Source organism: Perissodus microlepis, chromosome 17, assembly GCF_051167445.1.
Source record: "Perissodus microlepis isolate ML-2025 ecotype Zambia chromosome 17, ASM5116744v1, whole genome shotgun sequence".
NCBI classification, from domain to species: Eukaryota; Metazoa; Chordata; class Actinopteri; order Cichliformes; family Cichlidae; genus Perissodus; species Perissodus microlepis.
Genome location: NC_140477.1, coordinates 2,530,676 through 2,549,396, shown reverse-complemented (window position 1 = coordinate 2,549,396; position 18,721 = coordinate 2,530,676). Strand labels below are relative to the sequence as shown.

The 18,721-nt window shown below is 40.8% G+C and overlaps 1 protein-coding gene across 7 annotated transcripts in view; it reads right to left on the bottom strand.

Annotated features, from left to right (window-relative positions):
* The window catches only part of sgip1a (SH3GL interacting endocytic adaptor 1a), a 63,327-nt gene extending 61,668 nt beyond the window's left edge, over positions 1-1,659 (bottom strand). Inside the window, exon 1 of one of the 7 annotated variants that reach the window (XM_084911093.1) lies at positions 1,339-1,659. In XM_084911093.1, coding sequence (XP_084767219.1) covers positions 1,339-1,390 — 52 coding nt within the window. In that variant the 5' untranslated portion in view covers positions 1,391-1,659. The remainder of the gene's footprint in view (positions 1-1,338) is intronic. The other 6 variants (XM_084911090.1, XM_084911083.1, XM_084911082.1 and 3 more) reach the window with 6 other exon arrangements.
* Positions 1,660-18,721: the final 17,062 nt, after the last annotated feature.

The window sequence follows — 18,721 nt, the reverse complement described above, 5'->3', positions numbered from 1 at the left end:
GCAGCTAATTAGTGCTGCCACAGCAGTTAATGATGATGCCATTTTTGCCCAGTCTTTTTCTTATTGTTGAATCGTGAACACCTCAACTACACCTGAACTACCTCAACTGAAGCAAGTGAGTCCTGCAGTCCTTCAGATGTTATTCTGGGTTCTTTTGTGACCTCTTGGATGAGTCAATGCACTGTTGGAGACTTTAGTGATCAGGTCTGGGTGTGGCTAGTGAAACTGAACATAGGGCCAGGGTTTGGAGAGCTTTTCCCCCACTTAATAAATGAAATTACAATTTAAAAAGTGCATTTTTTTCTTTATTTACTCAGATTATATTGGTCTAATATTAAAACACTTTTTCATGGTACTGCATCGGTCTCCTACAGTTCTTCTGTAGGTTGCTCGAATAAAGATATTCATTCATTCATTCATTCATTCATTCATTCTATACCAGGGGTGTCCAACTCCAGGCCTCGAGGGCCGGTGTCCTGCAGGTTTTAGATCTCATCCTTAGTCAACACATTGAATCAAATAGTTCATTACTGGGCCTCTGGAGAACTTTACGACACGTTGAGGAGGTCATTTGGCCATTTAACTCAGCTGTGTTGGATCAAGGACACATCTAAACCCTGCAGGACACCGGCCCTCGAGGCCTGGAGTTGCCTAGCCCTGTTCTATACCTAGCCTCAAATCAGTGCAAACACAACCAATGCTATAGCCTTTGTGCACATGATGTACACATCACATAACGGTATTTAACTTTTTAATTGTACTGTTAAATTAACAAACCAGAAGACTATGTTACAGTAAAGGCAGATTATCAGCAGGTAATCTAAGGAGACTGTTTTTAATTCTGTAATATCTGATCTCTATTACATTTGGTTTCAAATGTGACCAAAAGGTAGATGATGTATGGACATACAGGAAGTAGAAGAGAATGTTGCTTATGAGAAATGAGTTCCATGTGTCTGGATAGGAAGGAACTTATGCTGCTCTATTTTCTAGCTTTCCCGTCTCATTTTCTCACACACACACACACACACACACACACACACACACACACACACACACACTTTTAAAAAGGGCACACCACACAGCACAGCGAACATGTAGCCACAGTGGATACATAAACAAAAGCATTCATATGTTGTCATGCATCAATACAAGCATGCATTAGCTAATGCAGTATAAAGTCCACTTCACTGCAGGACCGGTGAGTAAACCGCTTGAGATTCTAAAAATGCAGAAAGTGGTGGGTGACCTTCATGCCTTATTCTAAGGGTAAGTTGTCGATCCATGCTCAAACTGCTGAGGAGGTGATGTGCTGCTGCAAAAATAAAGGCGTTTTACCTACTGTACCTGCAATGATACGAAACCAGCCAGTGCACAGCTCCTCAGCCATCAGTAGCTCTCTCCATGGACCCCGCTGCTCTCACTCCAGCCAGGCAGAGGGATGAGAAGGAAGACAACGAACATGGACAACGACGGTTCACCGGAAAGAGAAGAGGGGGATGAGGATGAATATTTACCAAAGGCTACCGTATAACTAATAAACGAAGGTCTTTGGAGAACACAAATGTACACTGATGCTGACAACTGCAAGTGTACTCGCGAAGCAATGCACGCAACCTGTGGAGAATAGTAATGGGGCACGGTAGCCTCAGCCTGTGAGTACAGATTTGTCAAGCACTGAAGGTCAACGTGTCCTATGGGAATGGTTTCATCGAATTCTGCCCAAGTTCTGCAGTGCAGAAGACAGCATATGCATCTTAATCATGCAACTGTTTCATCTGCAATTTATTATTGTGATTTCCAACAGGGGAAAGATTCAGCATTTCAAAAATGTCTAAATTAGCCTCTTTAGATTTGAGATACTGAACACTTTGACAGATTCACAGACTAACCAAAACTAAATAAACTACAGTTTCAAGTTAAACTATAAAGTACAAACATATAGATATAAAAGATGTGCAGAGTAAATTTGTCCATCATTCTAAAACATGGCCCCCAAGCTTGATTAGCTACATTTTTTCTCTCTTCCAGTTTAAGTGGATCCAAATTGGCATGTGGCAATCTCAGGTGAACTGACAGGTTGAACTTGCTTCAAACTCCAAAAATGCACATGCTAGTGGTGCCACCTACTGGTCACTTAAACACAGTACTTTATTCTCCATAAAATACCTCTCCGACCCCTCTGTTGCACATAGACTTGCACCTGCGTGGTGTGTGATTAGTCATAAAACATGAGCAGTAACAAGGTAACAAAGTAAGACACAATTATGAAACAATAGATCGACAAAAGGGATGCAGACATGATCACATGTAGGCTCACACCTACAGTAATAGTTCCAGTAACAACAGCTGATCACACGAACATCAACAATTTCATTTTAAACGTTATGATTAAAATGGAGGTGACAGCACTGACACAGTGCTGCAAAGTCCTGAGCCTTGTAAACTAGAGCAGAGCAGTCTGTTAAGAGTTTGGATAAACCGTGCTAACTACTCAAATATAGACTATGGGCAAGAAAGCTCTTTCTGGCACATTTGGTTTATGTGCCAGATGGCAGCAAGCTGCAGAAGATAGAGAAAATAATTCTTCCTCAACCCTCTTCACCCCATCTATCCTTCCCACCACCTTCTGCACCGTTTCTGCTCTGTATGTGCATCTACCCCTACACACTAACAAACACCCACCGCTTCCCTCCCTCTGACCTACTTTCTCGCCACCTTTGCTCATGCCTTTCGCCTGCTGGGTGCAGTATTGCTCTAAATCTGGGTATTTTTCAAAAATGTCTCTGCATCTGCCTGCAGGTCCAAAACTGTCCACGCCACCAGCAAAAACCCACAAGAAAAATGCAAATGGGTCATCGCTGTTACTATACGGATAGAGCATAGAGGCTACATTTAGTAGAAAACTGCTGTACTTTTAGTCAAGCAAGAAACCGCTGGGAGAGGACGGTGAGGCTGAACTGCTTATCATACATCAAATACGTTCTAGTTCTATCGTCAGTGTCCCCAGCAAACAAAAATATCAATCCTGCACACGTTGTTCTTTTCTCTGCATCAGCAGCAGCTGGTTCCAGACCATTCTGTTGATTAGACAGTCAGTAATGGATATATTGACTGTATTTTTGATACTTTACATATTATTTTAAAAAATCTAAAATGCATCACTACTGCACTGGAATGTGGGACATTAGTATAATCCAGTAGTATACACTATTTCCATGAAAAAGCATGCACGTGGCCATACTGGGGAAACATTTTTTTTAAATCATCTTATATATTTTTATGTATAGGCTGAATTCCAAACATCGCACCAGACTCTTGTAAAAATAACAGCTGTTCATGGAGAATCTCTCATTTTCTGCCTAACACAATATTGCCTATGGATTTCATCGGCACCATTCTACATGACTCCCTCGTCACCTTTTACCTACCTGGAACAGCGTTTGCTGCACCTGAGGTATGTCAACACAGAGCGGGAGTATCACAGATATGAAGGCTCTCAGTTAAAAACATCTATAGTGGGAATTCCCTTTGCTCATGTTGCAACAGTCACGTTTCACGGCCCAAGGCCTCGTGCCATTTCCCGCACACTGCTGAAGAAACATCCCTGCAAACCTCCACCCTCCACTCCAAAGTGCTCTGATGAGGGACGGTGATTAGCCTGCACTCATTAAATGTAAACAAACAGCCAGCAGTGAGTGCAGCCGAATCAAAACAACATTCCACTCGGTGACAGGGAGAGGCGGGAAGGGCGATAAGGTGTGGCGAGGACAGTGTGCCATGTTGTGTGCCTACGTGCCATTCAGCCACTCACAATGCTCTCAGTCTGTTAGTACCACCAGCCAGACACGCTGTGTTTTGTCATTACCCCACTTGCGTCCCTGCCCAGGGTTGCAGTCACACATACACATTAGATGATGAAAGATTGTGTGATTAGCAGACACTTCCTGATTACTTGATTACACTGAGGAGGCTGACTAACAGCTCATGGGTGAATCTGTCTTGTTTAGTCTGATGCCACTGAGGCTATTATCTAAAGCCAAGTTAGAATAAAACATATGTATTCCAGTATTTCTCTTCTGTATGCTACATCATTTTTGATGTCAGGTCAGTGGAATAAATATCTGGTGGATTGTTAGACTGGCCAAGCCAAAATTCAAATTCACTTCATAGTTTAGCCTGAAAATCGACGCTGTTGTCTTCTCACTGCATTCCTGCTAACCCGAGTCAACCCCCTGCTAGAGGCCCCCATTAAAACCCAGTTCTCTCTTCAGCCCGAGAACAGGGGATGGAAGAGATGAGCTCATGTCTCTGATCCTGAACTGGTCTGCTCTGCCGTCTACCTAATGGTCTCCAGGATGTCAACACTGGTGTGTCCTTCTTATTCACACCAATGATCATCTTCACAGAGGCCCCAGACCTAAATAAACACAGAGCAAACTTGCTATACGATCAGCTTATATCTATAAACAGTGGAGCGGTTTAAATTAGGCCACTCCCAAGAGTACCGTACTTTGCTTGGACAGCCAGGCTGAGATGACAGAATGGAGCCAGATGAACTCACTGAAGGGAGTTTCAAAGGACTATTTCACACAACGGCAGAAATAGCACAGATGCGACTTCTATACTGTCTGACTCTTTGGATAATTTAAACCGACTACATTTTTAACTTGCATTACATTTATTTGGAGGCTTTGGCTCTACGTAACAGATCCGCATCCTTCATAAAGGAGACTTTGAGCTAAAAACTCACACGAATGAAATCCATAGTTTAATACATACTTACAGTTGGGGAAAAAGACAGAATTTGCCTACGCTTGCTTACTGTCTCGCTCTATTTTGGTGGGACACCCACAAGGATGCGTCTAATATAGGTTTTGTGTGTTTTTCTGTGTGTGTGTGTGTAGAATCTGTGATGTGCTGATAGGAACCAGGATGGGCCTCCCAATGACGCATTTAACTGGAGCTATAATTTATGAAGCATCTTAAAATAGTAGTTAAAAAAAAGAACTTCTGGATCTTACAACGCTTCAGAGGGAGAAGAATTAACTTAGTTTCTGACTTAGGACAACGGGTCACGAGGCAGACATGACATAAAAAAAAAAGTCACAAACTCACAAACCCAGTAATCAAAGTAACGTTCCTGCTCAACAAAGCACAAACCAGGTTCTCCACAGTCACTTCAGTTCTCTAGTCCCTGGAAAAAAGGTGATCGATATCACCGTATGAGTCATCAACTAAATACTTGTAAGGTGGAGTCTGCCTGTGGGTGGCTGGGTAATCCCATTTAGTCATTCGCAGCAACATTTTACCGTAGTTTCATTAGATGAACAATACTAGGGTACCTCACTAATCCAAGACTCACTCCGGAAACTTAAGACAGTATTTACAAAATGTATGTGCACAGAGGGAGAGCTTACTGTATGTTGCAGTCATTAATAACCATTTCATCTACTGTCATGGACCGAGAGGAGGGCCGGAAATAAATACAGAGCAGAGCAACAAAGGAGAGTTGGTGATAACTAACTGCTGTACCTGCTATAAAAGCTTCCAAACACATGACAACTGGTCAAAAACCAACGATAACACATGCCAAACAACTCCACATGTCAAAAAGTCTGATGTAGGGCTGGGTATCGTCACTGATTTCTAGAATCGATTCGATTTCGACAGTAAACGATTTTTAGACAGTAAACTGTTCTTGAAGTAGAGAGAGCGAGAGAGCTGTGCATGAAGTGTGATCACGTGTTATCATGGTAGAAGCAAAACAGCAAAAGTCAGAGGGAATTCATGACGATGTTTATGTGAAGCGTAGTTTGGATCTTCTTTTGCTGCTGGTTCGGTCAATATTGTTTGGAGAGAGAAAACCTGCAGCTTCAGAATCAGCACAAAGACGTAAACACAAAGCGCGGACCCGCCGACGCTTCAAAATCAGCGAGCTGTCGGCTTTCAGCCCCGACCGTGCCGTCGGGTGAGAAAGGCGACATCTCACTGATTCTGATGCGTCGGCGGGTCCGCGCTTTGTGTTTACGTCTTTGTGCAGAATCCGTGTACCTGCTCTCATTTACTGTTTTAGCTGTTTGGTGGTTGTTGAAATTTTGTGAGGTTTAACCTGAGATTCTGGCGTTTCGGGCAAAATAAATTTATATTAAATGGTAAATGGCCTGTATTTGTATAGCGCTTTACTAGTCCCTAAGGACCCCAAAGCGCTTTACACATCCAGTCATCCACACATTCACACACTGGTGATGGCAGCTACATTGTAGCCACAGCCGCCCTGGGGCGCACTGACAGAGGCGAGGCTGCCGGACACTGGCGCCACCGGGCCCTCTGACCACCACCAGTAGGCAACGGGTCAAGTGTCTTGCCCAAGGACACAACGACCGAGACTGTCCAAGCCGGGGCTCGAACCGGCAACCTTCCGATTACAAGACGAACTGCCAACTCTTGAGCCACGATCTATACCCTATTTAAAAAAAAATCGATTCAGGATTTTAATGAATCGATATCACGTTATTCAAGCTAGAATCAATTTAATCGATAGATCGATAATCAAAACCCACCCCTAGTCTGATGGCAAGAAAGCTAGTACTCTAGCCAACACTAGCATTTCCTAGCTCCTTCTACTCTGCTGAGGAAAAAGAATTTACTGTTTACTTTATCTGCACCAAATACAACTATGGGACAGCAGTTATTATTGAGCTTGGCTATTCCCAGTTCACGTTGAACTGGCTGTTATACCAATTCCCACTATAGGTTTTAATAAATGTACGCTGACAGTGGATGGCAGCAGCTCGTGGTATACATGCTGCACCAGAGCTGCTGCCTCAGCTTCGTGTCCTGATGCTGCTGGTTGGTTCTGAACGTCCTGATGTTGCTGACAGACGCTTTCTTTTTATTGATCCGTCTATTCTGTGCTCCTGAGGAGGCATAAAGAAACTCAGACATAATAATATCAGCTCCTGTAGTCTTTGCCTCCCTTTGGTTGCCATGGCTACAGAATTCGCCACAGCAGCAAGCTGAAAATGTTGAACCACGAACGCCGAGAGCAGTCTCGTACGGCTGTGCCTGCTCGACAGGGCAAAGGCCCGGGACACTCTTGGTGATCTTAACGTTTGCTATCACGTTGCCTTTGATGACGATGGATGCAGATGCTTGCTGTCTAAAAGCATTTTTACAAGATTCCTTCCGTGACATTTGACAGCAGCGCTGTGCCAGCCTGCAATGTGTCATCCTGTGTTCAAGCGCAGCAAAAGTTGCTCCAAGATCTCGACTCCTTTCCACGACTGAAAGTGACACACCACAAGGGAGGCGAGTCTACTTATCTATATATAAATATACATCGCATACTTGCGTCTGCCGTTACACTGGCATACAAAGGCGCATACGTAGCTCTGTGTTACTTATCTCCGACTTGTTTCACAGAAGCTCCTGGGTGTCAAAAAATAAAGCACACTCTTCTTCCTCACAGAAAGCCACAGCTCACCCACGCACACACAGCTCACCCAAACTCCTCACTTCCAGTAAATTCTCTACCTTTAAACTCTCAGAGGATCCTGGGGACAATTTGTGTCATTCCTTTTTTAATTTTCATCCTATTTTGACTGTGCTGAATGAATAGCTCATATTTACTAGAAGATTTTTTAAAATATATATTTTATTTGTCTCAGCTCCTTAAAATATCTAAAAATGGCTAAGCTACGCGAAACCGCCACATTTCAGGCAAAAAATGACCACATTTATCTTGACATCAACTAATGCGTTCCTTTATGTTAAAATGTTATTTTGGATTACTGTCCACCAGGTGGCGCTACTTTTTACCATTCAAAGCAAGCAGCAAAATGTCACACTTTTTCTGTTTTCTGCAAGGGAAATGATAAGTGTGCCATTATTGATGTTAGATAATGGTGTGTGTGTTTGCGCGTGTATTCATATCTCTGTGGGGACCAAAATACCACCTTCAAGCCTTTTCTCTTCGAAGGCCACACTCTGCGTTTCAAGCTCATTTAATAACAGTAAATGATGAGTAACCTTTCAGAGCTTGAAAAATATCTCAACATCAAGAACCAAAACAAAATTGGACTTCATATTGGTTCTCGTTTAAGTAGTTTGTGCAGCTGGACTGCAACCACGGTTAGAAGTCTGAGCAGTAGTGCAAGACTTTACAGCACAAAGGAGGCTCTGGAAATGATCGTGCACTGTAAGTGTGAAGACGGCACCTCATCCTCCTCTGAGGAGTCCGAGGCTGACATGGAGGAGGCATCAGAGGTAGAAACAGACCAGCTGAAGTTCAACTGACCCATCTGAAGGTGAGAGTGGAGAGGAGACGGTTGAAGCAGTGACAGGTCGGACTGACTCCATATCTTAGTTTCCCGCAAAAACTGTAATGCTCTGCTACGTCCCAGCAGCCAGAGGTTTGATCCCGGGACCTACACAACACCATGCCACCAGTTACGCACCACTGTGATGGACGAAATCCTGCAGTAAATTGTGACCTGGACAAACCTGCACAGGAAACACTCAGTGGCTTATGTGGACACAGAGGAACTATAGGCCATGCTCATTTTGGACAATGTTTACGGGGCAAAAAAAATTAATCAGTTCAAATCTGCAGGGTGCTGCTGCGAGCCCCTCTCATCATCAAACTTAAGGGCAGTGTAACAGACAGACAGAAAGAGACGAGCTGGCAGCACCATATGGGAACCTTGATTGCAAAGACAGCAGTCTGTCCATTTGCTCCATGTAGAGCTACGTAAACATACGGGCCTTTATATGGTTAAAATATGATTAAATATATTTAATAGTTGCATTTACTCTGAAGTAGTTTTAAAAGGCTGAGTCATTTAAAGTGGGAAAAAATATTACATCATAGTATTTTTAGGGCAGTTTTTGCGAAGCTGCCATTTTTTGTCCTTAGGATCACGGGTGTCAGGTTTTGTTTTCTTTTAATCTGACATTACAAAAAAAATAAAAACACATGTTGCTGCCAATCATTGACTCATCTAAGGGCCTAATAAAAACAACAATCAAATATTCCTTGAAATGTATTTTATGGAAATTGTTTTTGCTTTTTCAAAAGAAAACAGTGGAATTATGTAAACATACTGGGCTTTAAAGGGTGAAATCGCAAAAATTATACTTAATATTTGAAATTATTTTTCAGGCTGAAGTAGTTTTAAAACATTGAGTATTTTAAAGTTGAAAAAATTACTATATAATATTTTTACCACATTTGTTGGGAAGGTGGCATTTTTTGTCCTTCGGTAAAAAGAGTCAGGATTTTAAGGATCATCTAATGGTTACCTGAGCAGCATCAGTGGTGCTCACAGAATATATATATATATATATATATATATATATGAAAAATAAGTCTGTACTTAAACCATGCATACATATCGATGAAGATAAATAAACTGTGGTATCAGCTTAGGTCCCAAAATAGCTATGCAATCCCAAGACAGTCTCCCCTTTTCCTTCAGTTTTTTTCTAACAAGTTTCAGCTGGACAGGAGAGTCCAAAACTCTGCAACACAGAACATTTCAACTCATCAGGCTAAAGAAAAACAATCGAGCAGGATGAGGGTTCACTGCTCATAAACACTGACTGACTGGCTCCCTCATCCCATTCGGAAAACCCCCTAAATAACTCCAGCCAGAAACAAATGTACAGATAAATAATAATGCAACTCAAGGGATGGTGGGCAAGCCATACAGAAAACATACCGACAGCCAAACTGAGTGAAAGAGAGGAAATACTTTGCTACTCTACAGTACAACATAAGGCTTCCCCCTATGGCTAAGACAGCATGAATGACTCACTCCTCCTCCAGCAGTAACACCACCACCACCTGCATTTAATCATGCAAGCGTCAAGCTGAGGATATATTTTAATGTATCCTCAGCAATGTTTCAGAGGGAATAATACACAAAAACAGATTTAGTTACTAGTTCAACGTCACTCAAAGGTCGTCGTCTTATGCAGGTGCTACCAATTTATCTGCACACGCCTTTTTTAATGATTCCTTTAATTAATATCTGAGAGGCAAAATCAAATCAATACATTTACTGAATTTTGCATATGACAAGTAACCCCTGGAAAACTAGATTCTGACAGAACAAATAAAGATTATCAGTTTGTAATGCTGCGTGTGTCCATCCCCTATGTTGTGAAACATGGACACAGTATTGCCTTCGTGGTCAGAGCCCAGATTCCACTGCCTAATAATATTTGTGCATTTAAGGGTTTCCACAGAACAACACAGGAAACGGGGATCAGAAAGTTTCCCAGTCTGAATTTCCCAGGCAAAGAACACCCAAAACCCAAAACCTCATTCGTTATCCTCAAACTTGGCAACCCCTTCTCTCCCCCACAGTGTTTCCCACATATCAATAACCTCTACATGAACTCACTTGACTTCCAACACTCACATGTGCAGCAGGGCTCTGGCTGTCTCAACATGACACCCCCAAACTTGGAGCTGTACCTACAACAAAGCCCTTTCACTATCAGGTCTCGCCGCTTGGCAGCCACCTTGGTCGCGCCTCTGGGCAGTTCGTTTGATGACTATACACACAAACATAACTTTAATGTCAACGGTGAATAAGAAATAAAAACTGCATGTAAAGAATCAGCATACAAGCCGTTTCAAAAGTTTCATGTTTGTTACCCATCCTGATCTAAATTACAGCCTAGTTATGACAAATGTGTCAGGCTACACAACATACCGACTTCATTACCATCACCGAGACACTACAGAGATGCATACCACTACACATCTGAAGCAGTCATGACCTATTTTCACATGTGTCAAAGTAACAACACAGTTGCCAGTTCAACTGTTTCACTGGCTCATTTGGGGAAGGGACAACTTTTTTCTTTGCTATAACAAAATTCTGTAACAGGTTTCTATTCAGGATTTTTGAAGTGCCACGTGTCCCCTCCTGTGAGGTCTACACGTTTTTGTTTCAAGGCACCGGTTGCACGACTTTTAGCCAAGTCTTAATTTGAATAAATATGCTTCAACACTTTCTCTCAGAGGATCTGACTTAACTGCTACTTTCTCACACGTGCTTACGCTGGTGCCACCGCTGATACAGGACGGAAGTGACAGAATATGAGCCAGCCCTCCGCCTCAGGTAGCTGTGTGAGAATCATCACATGCAGCAACACCAGTTTTAACTGACAAACTGAAAAAAATGCACGTTGCACGGACACGGATTCCATCACATGTTTATGACGTACAGGCTGGCCTTTTATATTTTGATTCAACTACCCGCCCCCCTCCCGTGGCATAAACACCACAGTTCTTACAAAACATACTCCATCAGATTTTCCTGTAAATTTCCCTAACAAATGCTGAGCCAAACCTCACGATGCATTGAGCTCAGTCAACATCGACATGAATGAATCGACTGCAGTACGCTAATGGCAAAACACAATTACTCAACCATTTAATCAAAAGGCACCATTTCCCTTCTCCGGCTCTCCCACAGCATGAGCTGGATTGGAACATTGTGTAATGAACGTGAACTTGCTGCTATTGTCTCCATTGTGCTGCTCCAAAATGCTGACAGGGGAGCGCTGAACTCAAGACCCTTGGTGACTAATGTCTGCAACTGAGCCAGTCCAGACTACAGAGGCTTGCATGCCCAAAGGCACTCTTTTCATAAAAGCACTGGTGAATATCAGGGACAAAAGACTGCATTTGAAATTTACTGCTGGAAAGAAGGTCCCAAGTGTTTTAATCACCGACAAATACACTTTTATCTTCTGGTTTCACAACTAAGATGGGTCAAAGAGGTCAACGGCAAACATTCATACTCAAATAAAGGAAGAATCTTTAAGGACCACAGTTAATCAGCTGAGTTTTAAAATGTAAAGGCCTTGGGCAAAAACATACTCTGGTACGACACTTTATAGGTAAAAAAAAAAAGAATGGTAAAATGCACCGCAATGCTGATTTAATGTGCACGCATCATTCATGTGAACTTGCACAGCTATAACTCATGAGATTAGTTTCTGTCCCTGAGATTTGGGAGTTTTTTTCCAATTCCCTGATGTGGTTCCTGTTACTAAAAAAACCAAAAAGGGTTTCAGTTACATTTCTAGTTCGCAAAATGTTCTTTACAGGACCTCAATGAATACAAGTGGATCAATAATATTAATAAGTGTTGGTAAATAGTACCTGAGTCATAGTTACTTTATTTTAAACCCTATGGTATTCTATGTAAAACCAGTTCAGTTATGTTACTTCTGGCCTGTTGCTGGAGTCTCCTACTTTCCCAAGTCAAGTAACATGTTGCCATGTTTTAATGTTCTTAACAATCTAAAGTCAATTTGAGTACGGACCTGTGCTAAGTCAAAGGCATGGCTACTGAGTTATACATAACGGTGGAAATGGCTCTGTATAAGTGACGAGCACCATCCCACCTTTAAAGTAGTGCTACATGTTTTTGGACTAAGCTAGCTTAGTATATGTCATGATTCATTTAGCTTTACTATATCATTTTAGCGAGCAACAGTAGGTAAAGCCCTGCACACCACTTGAAAAGCGCGACACACACATTAAACTAATGAGTTTGCGTTTAGTACTATTGCTTCACCTGTAGCTGACAGAAGCATCCCAGTAAGGTTTACTTTTGAGTCGCTTGTTAACTTTTACCCTTTTTTTTTTTCCCCTTAAAATTACAATACTTACGGCAGTTTGGAAAGTTTTGGAGACTGTTCTTCTTAAAGCTTTTCTGATGGGGTAAAACCAAACAAACTCTTTCTCCTGTTCAACAGGGAAAATTAAGGCGGGTTAGCCACTCAAACACTCAACCGTTGTTAATTACTGTCAGGCAAGAGATGGCTGCCGGAAGTGACATATTACCTTGCTTGTTCCTGGAACCAATGGAATAAATAAATATAGTTTAAAAAAAATAATAATAATGAACAAATAAATAAGTGGAATAAAATATAATAAAATTGGAGTAACGTTGGTAATGCACGTAACAGGCGATAACAAGCAAAGTCGCTAAATTACCTACCGCTACCAGACTCTTCCATTCATGTTTCCACCTGTTAGGTGCATTATGCAATTTGGAATTTTATTATTTATTATTATAGCTAATCGAAACGCAGTTGCGTGGGTGAAGTCATACATACATACTGAACTGTAAACATTTATAAAATATTAGCAGGTAGAAATATTTTCATATATTTGTACCCCCAAATGGTCGTCACTTCCGGTTAGAAGTCTGGCTAACGTACAAGAAGAAGCGAAAATGTTTTTGTTTGTTTTTTTACCATATATGTAGTTAATACATTTTACATGTTGTTATTACTGTCTTCAAAACAGCAGTAAGTGTCAAATGACCTACTCTATGGGAGTTATGGGTTCCATATTTAAAAAAATGCTGTGTAATCGATATTTAACCTCTCAAACGCTGAAAAGAAGATTATGCTAAACAGCCTCGGATGTAGTCTGCCAATCTTCTAAAAGAGAGAAGATGACTGGTCTTGGTGTCCGCTTACGGACTTCAGCAATGTACACTCATGAGATAAATAAACCATATTCAGATATTACATATGTGAGTAACACGTTTTGCTGTTTATTTTCATTTTTCACACCCATCATTTCTCAGAATTTGTATTCAGATACCACGTGTGAAACACCTGGAGGTCCCGTTTCACTCGGTCGTCTAATCCATATCTGTCCATCAGCTGCTGCAGCAGCCTCCCCACACACCCAAACTATTGGTTGATATTTAATCAAACCCGTCCAGGAAAGTAATTTCCTCCAGCAAATCACAATATTTTGTCACGCAGTCTGATGGTGTTGCGTAACAAGAAAGTCTTTCCCCTGTTCGGTCACATTTATTTTGTTTTTTTATTATTGAACAACACCGAGTCTAGTTTGGCCCGAGCATGCAAACCACACCTGCTCGTCGTGTTGAGTCTCTTCTTTAGTCGTATACAGAAAAGCCTGTTATTTTTCAAAGCATTAATATAGCATTCTGGTAACAGTGCCTTTGTCGCTACAGGTTTAACTTATCTTTTAGATGAACATTTGAGCCTAAAGGCAATGGCTTTGTGTGTGTGTGTGTGTGTGTGTGTAGGCAGGGTAGGGGAAACCTGCTGAGTCCATCTGCAGTTCTTGGTCACAGCTAGACTAAATGTGGCATTATTCAGTGTAGCAAACATAACATGTACATTTAGATTGTAGTTATTCAGTCGCTTTAAAATGTGTCAACAATTAGACTTGACCTGAAACTTAGTTTGATACACTAGTTCTGCAATACATCCTTCAGTTAATTATCTATTTATTTTTTATTAAACATAAAATAAATTATGTAAAAAAAAACCTCAGTATTCAAAGACTTAAGTCATTTTTGAACACGAGAAGATTGAGGCTAAGACCTTTTTTTCCCTCTAAAAAAATAAACAGCTGATTATTAGAATTGTTGTTCCCAAATAAACCGTCAGTCATCTTAAACGATTTTCTTAAAGAAAAGAAAAAAAACTAATAATTTCTGGCACAAACAAGAGGTTACTAACTTTACTAGGATTTACTCAGTTAAACAAATACTAAATATTATAGAGTACTATACAAAAGTCTTGAGCCACTCCAGTAGTTCTCCAGGCCTTTCAAAGTTATTTGGCTGCCTTTTCACTCATTTTCAGTCCGGTTCTTGTTACCAAACCATTTTCAAGCCACTTAACACAAACTTATGATTACGTCAAGCATAAAAAGGTCCCTAACTCAAGGGATGAGCCAGTGCTTTGTCTACACATAACAGACAACTTGGCAAAGGACCAATTTTAAATAGTATTTTTAGGTACTTTGTCACTAGCAGGTCTGACAGGCATAAAATAGTATTTTTGCTCCATGATAGTTATCCCCAGCGAACTATTAGCGAAAATGCATGTTGTGCAGCGTGTTTTAAAAAATGAGGAAACAGGCAGGCCTAAGAAAAAACAAAACAAATGAGAAACACTATCTACAGCAGATGAATAGTATGTGAAAGTCATGCCCTTAAGAAACAGAAAACAAATCCAGCAACGACCTGACACAGGACCTGAGGGATGCATCTGACCCTTCAGCTGGACCAAAGTCTTATCAGAAAGTGTCTCAGTGGAAGAGTGACAGTCAAGCAGCTATTCTCAAATAAGGGAAACTGGAAGAACTTCTCTGACAGACTGATTTAGCTCCACTGCCACATGGACAGATATAGGGACTTATCACATCACAACCTCAATACTACAATATAGCTGATAGAGAAGCAAAATAATAGTAATGATGATACTAATGATAATATAATCATTTCAACTGCTAGAACAAATGAAACTCCCAAATATGAGATGAATGACAAAGTTCTCCTTTGCCGTGATCTGATGGGAGACCACTGTCAGAGCAGGTGACCCGACCAGGCTGAATCAACTGATTAGGAAGTCCGGATCTGTGATTGGCTGCATAGTGAAGAAGAAAGGGTCCGTTTGAATGACGCTCTTGCAGTTGTGAATAGGAGTTATGCATCCAAGTGTTTGTACCTGCTGTCTGACACGTTGCCTGCATTTGACTGTGCTGATGTTATCCAACAGAGGAATGTCTAGAGAACGTGTCTCCTTATTCAACTCCAGTGCAGTTGCCGTGGCAACCTGATCGACACAATGGCTTGGTGGACCCTGCGATATAATACAAGAGAAAAAACCCGTGTCAAAATCCCAGTTCAGTGCGTCTCCTGTCTGGATGGCTTTCTCTCGCACGCTTCCTGCCTTATCCTCACTCTGCTCATTCACGTGCGCACACTTGTGCAGCACTCACCATAATCACTTAGTGAAGGATGCAAAAAGGACAGTTTAGTCACAGCAAAGTAACTGAAACACAGTGAAAAAATACATGTAAGTGAAGAGGGAGACTACCATGTTTTGAATTGTCTAATTCATGTGGTTAAATCGTGGTTCAAGCCTCTTTTTTCTTTCTTTAAGTGTTCTTTTGGGTTTGAGTTCATCTTTTCTTTGTTTTACTCAGAATCCCTTCTGAAGAATACACACCAATCATCATTTCCTGTCCACAACAAATTCTTTTTCCTGTAAGGACTAGCACATAAGTGTTCAGAGCTCACATTATCTTCAACCACAATTTTTACCCAGGTTTGTTCCGCTCCGCCGGGATGACCAAGACCAGGACACGTTTGGTTCGACTAGCTGGAATAGATCAGCGCTCTGGGAAGAGTGTGTAGAGAGAAGTGGGGTAATAAAGGAGAAGTAGCTCTATATTAAGTTAAAATTAAGGAAAGAAGTAGCGCAGTCCCTATTTAATTCAGTTTATTCTTATTTTTCTTTCTCCATTTTATTCAAATTGACAAGGAGACAACCATAAAACCCTGTGTGGCAAACATCACTACAGATCTGTGTTATGTTTGTCTATGTTCAAGCTTGTTCGCCAACACAAACATACACATTTCTGTCTGTTTGAGTTTGAGCCTGAATTGACAGATTTTTTTTCCGGCCACTTGGGGGCAGCGGAGACAAGTTGTGAACATCATCATGACTTTGTTGCCAGCTGGTTATGTAGACCTACGGTATTTGTAGTACTGCGTTATTACTTATGAACTGCCTCTCACTTTCTATCTCAGTCTTAGAATCAGTGTAGCCACTGATAAGTTGCACGCATGTTCATCAAGTGACTCTCATTTTAATTGAAAGATCTCTTTTTCAAGAGAGACCTTTTACAAAAAGTGTTGTACAAAGGTCTCCCTGACACAGCTACGTAACAAAAAAGACACATTATACACATTCACAAATTAAGAAGAACATGTGCAAGAGTAGATATGTGAAAACAGGCTTTTTAAACGTGGAATCAGAGTATGCAGCTTCATAGTTTTGGTTTTTTTGTAGCTTGTTCCTATTTTTCCAAGTTCAGTGTACAACAGGTACAAGAACATCTAATGTCAAAATGTCCTGTAACCTCACATTGTAAGTACTGTGTTTCCCATCCTCTCTTTAAATAAGATAAAATAACAAGTAAGAAGAAAAAGTGTCATATCACAGTCACATTGTTAGAGGTTGATTATTAGGTGTGCTGTTTAATTGACCACAACCTGCTTTTATATATTTAGTTTATATATTTAATTTTCTCTCTTTGTTTAACACAGTTTTTTTATTTTGTATTGTAAATCTTTTTATATCATTAGTATATATTTTATTTGGTATTATATTGCATTTTAGATATAATTCCAGTTTTCCAGGTGAAATAAAATTCTGGCAGATATTCTGATGTATACTCTGCTACAGACGGTTCTATACCACACGCACCGTTTGTGCTTATAAACAGAGTCGGAGCTGCTAAATGTATGACAGACTACTTATGTGCTATATAAATACATGTATAAAGACAGGCCTTACTTTCTTATATTTCTCCAACTTAAATTTTCTAAGTTGAGGGTTTTGCTGTACAAATTGATTGTAACATTTTCTGGAACAAATCTAGGGCTTCGGTACAATTTTACGTAACATGCTACTTTTTAAAAGCCATTAAATATTTCACTGTGGTCAAAGGAAGCATTCTCCAGCACGATGACCCCAGTTCGAGCCTTGCGGCTAAGCTGAGTGTGCCTGCCATTAACTATAAATGCTCTGAAGTGCAGGCGATTACTGTAAGGAATGACATTACACAACAGCAGTGAGGGAAAAACACACGTTTGTCATCACAACGTCTCACGCAAGCCAAAGGGATTGTTAACATGTGCTGCAAACCTCTGGTTTGGCTGTGCGAGGGAAACAAATGGTTTATAAACTTTAGTACCAGAGGGCTCGGTGACGCAGCTGCGAAGAAACGAAAGAACAAGGAAGTGCGATGCAGTGAAATTGATAGTTCTTCAGGAAAAGAAACTCTGATTCTCAGGAATTCCCCTCCTTTAGTCAGTGGAATGAAGAAATGAGAGCTTATTTTTTAAATTGTTTCTCGTGTTGGTGAGTCAAAGGAAAAGATGTTGAATACATGGGTACTTTGGTTGGTGAACATCACAGCCTTTAAGATGGTTAGTGCCAAGCTAGGCAGAGTCTGTGTTTATGTCTTATGCTTTTTATCTTTATCTAGCTTTTTAAATGTCACAATAAACACGACTCTTTCCACCCGTTCATCATTAAAGCCAATGCAGTGAAAGATAGCTGTCAGTCAAATTTTGCTATGACGCCAGTGGCGTCATCAGATCCATCAGATATTTAGCGCCATCTCCGACTTTAAAAGCACTGTTTGTTTTGTCTTGTGAAATTAAAGAATAAATATGTGTTCTCGTTGAAACTGAAACTGAAAGTAGGAGAAACTGAGATTTACAGTATGTGAGATACAGTTTAACAGCTGAAATAAAAATGTACTCTGCATTTTATATTTTAATTTAACCGATATACAAATCCCTGCTCTGCAGCAGTACACTCCAGACCTGACAGCCTTTGAAAACCATTTGGCATTAATAAACACTAACATGAAGCAGTCCAGTACATAAATAAATAAATGAAGACAATAGAGAGAATAAATCTTCTTGGATGATTCTAGGGAGAGGAGCAACAAGTACAGTCGCTCTGTGAGCTGCAAGTCATTTAATATTTGTTACCTGTTAGCTTTCAAAGCTCCACTATTGGAGTCCTAATTCTGATCAAGTGTGCAAAAAGGATCTCACAGTATCTGGGTGTGGCAAGTTGTGTTGAAGCTGTTGTAAACCTCGCCAACACCACACTG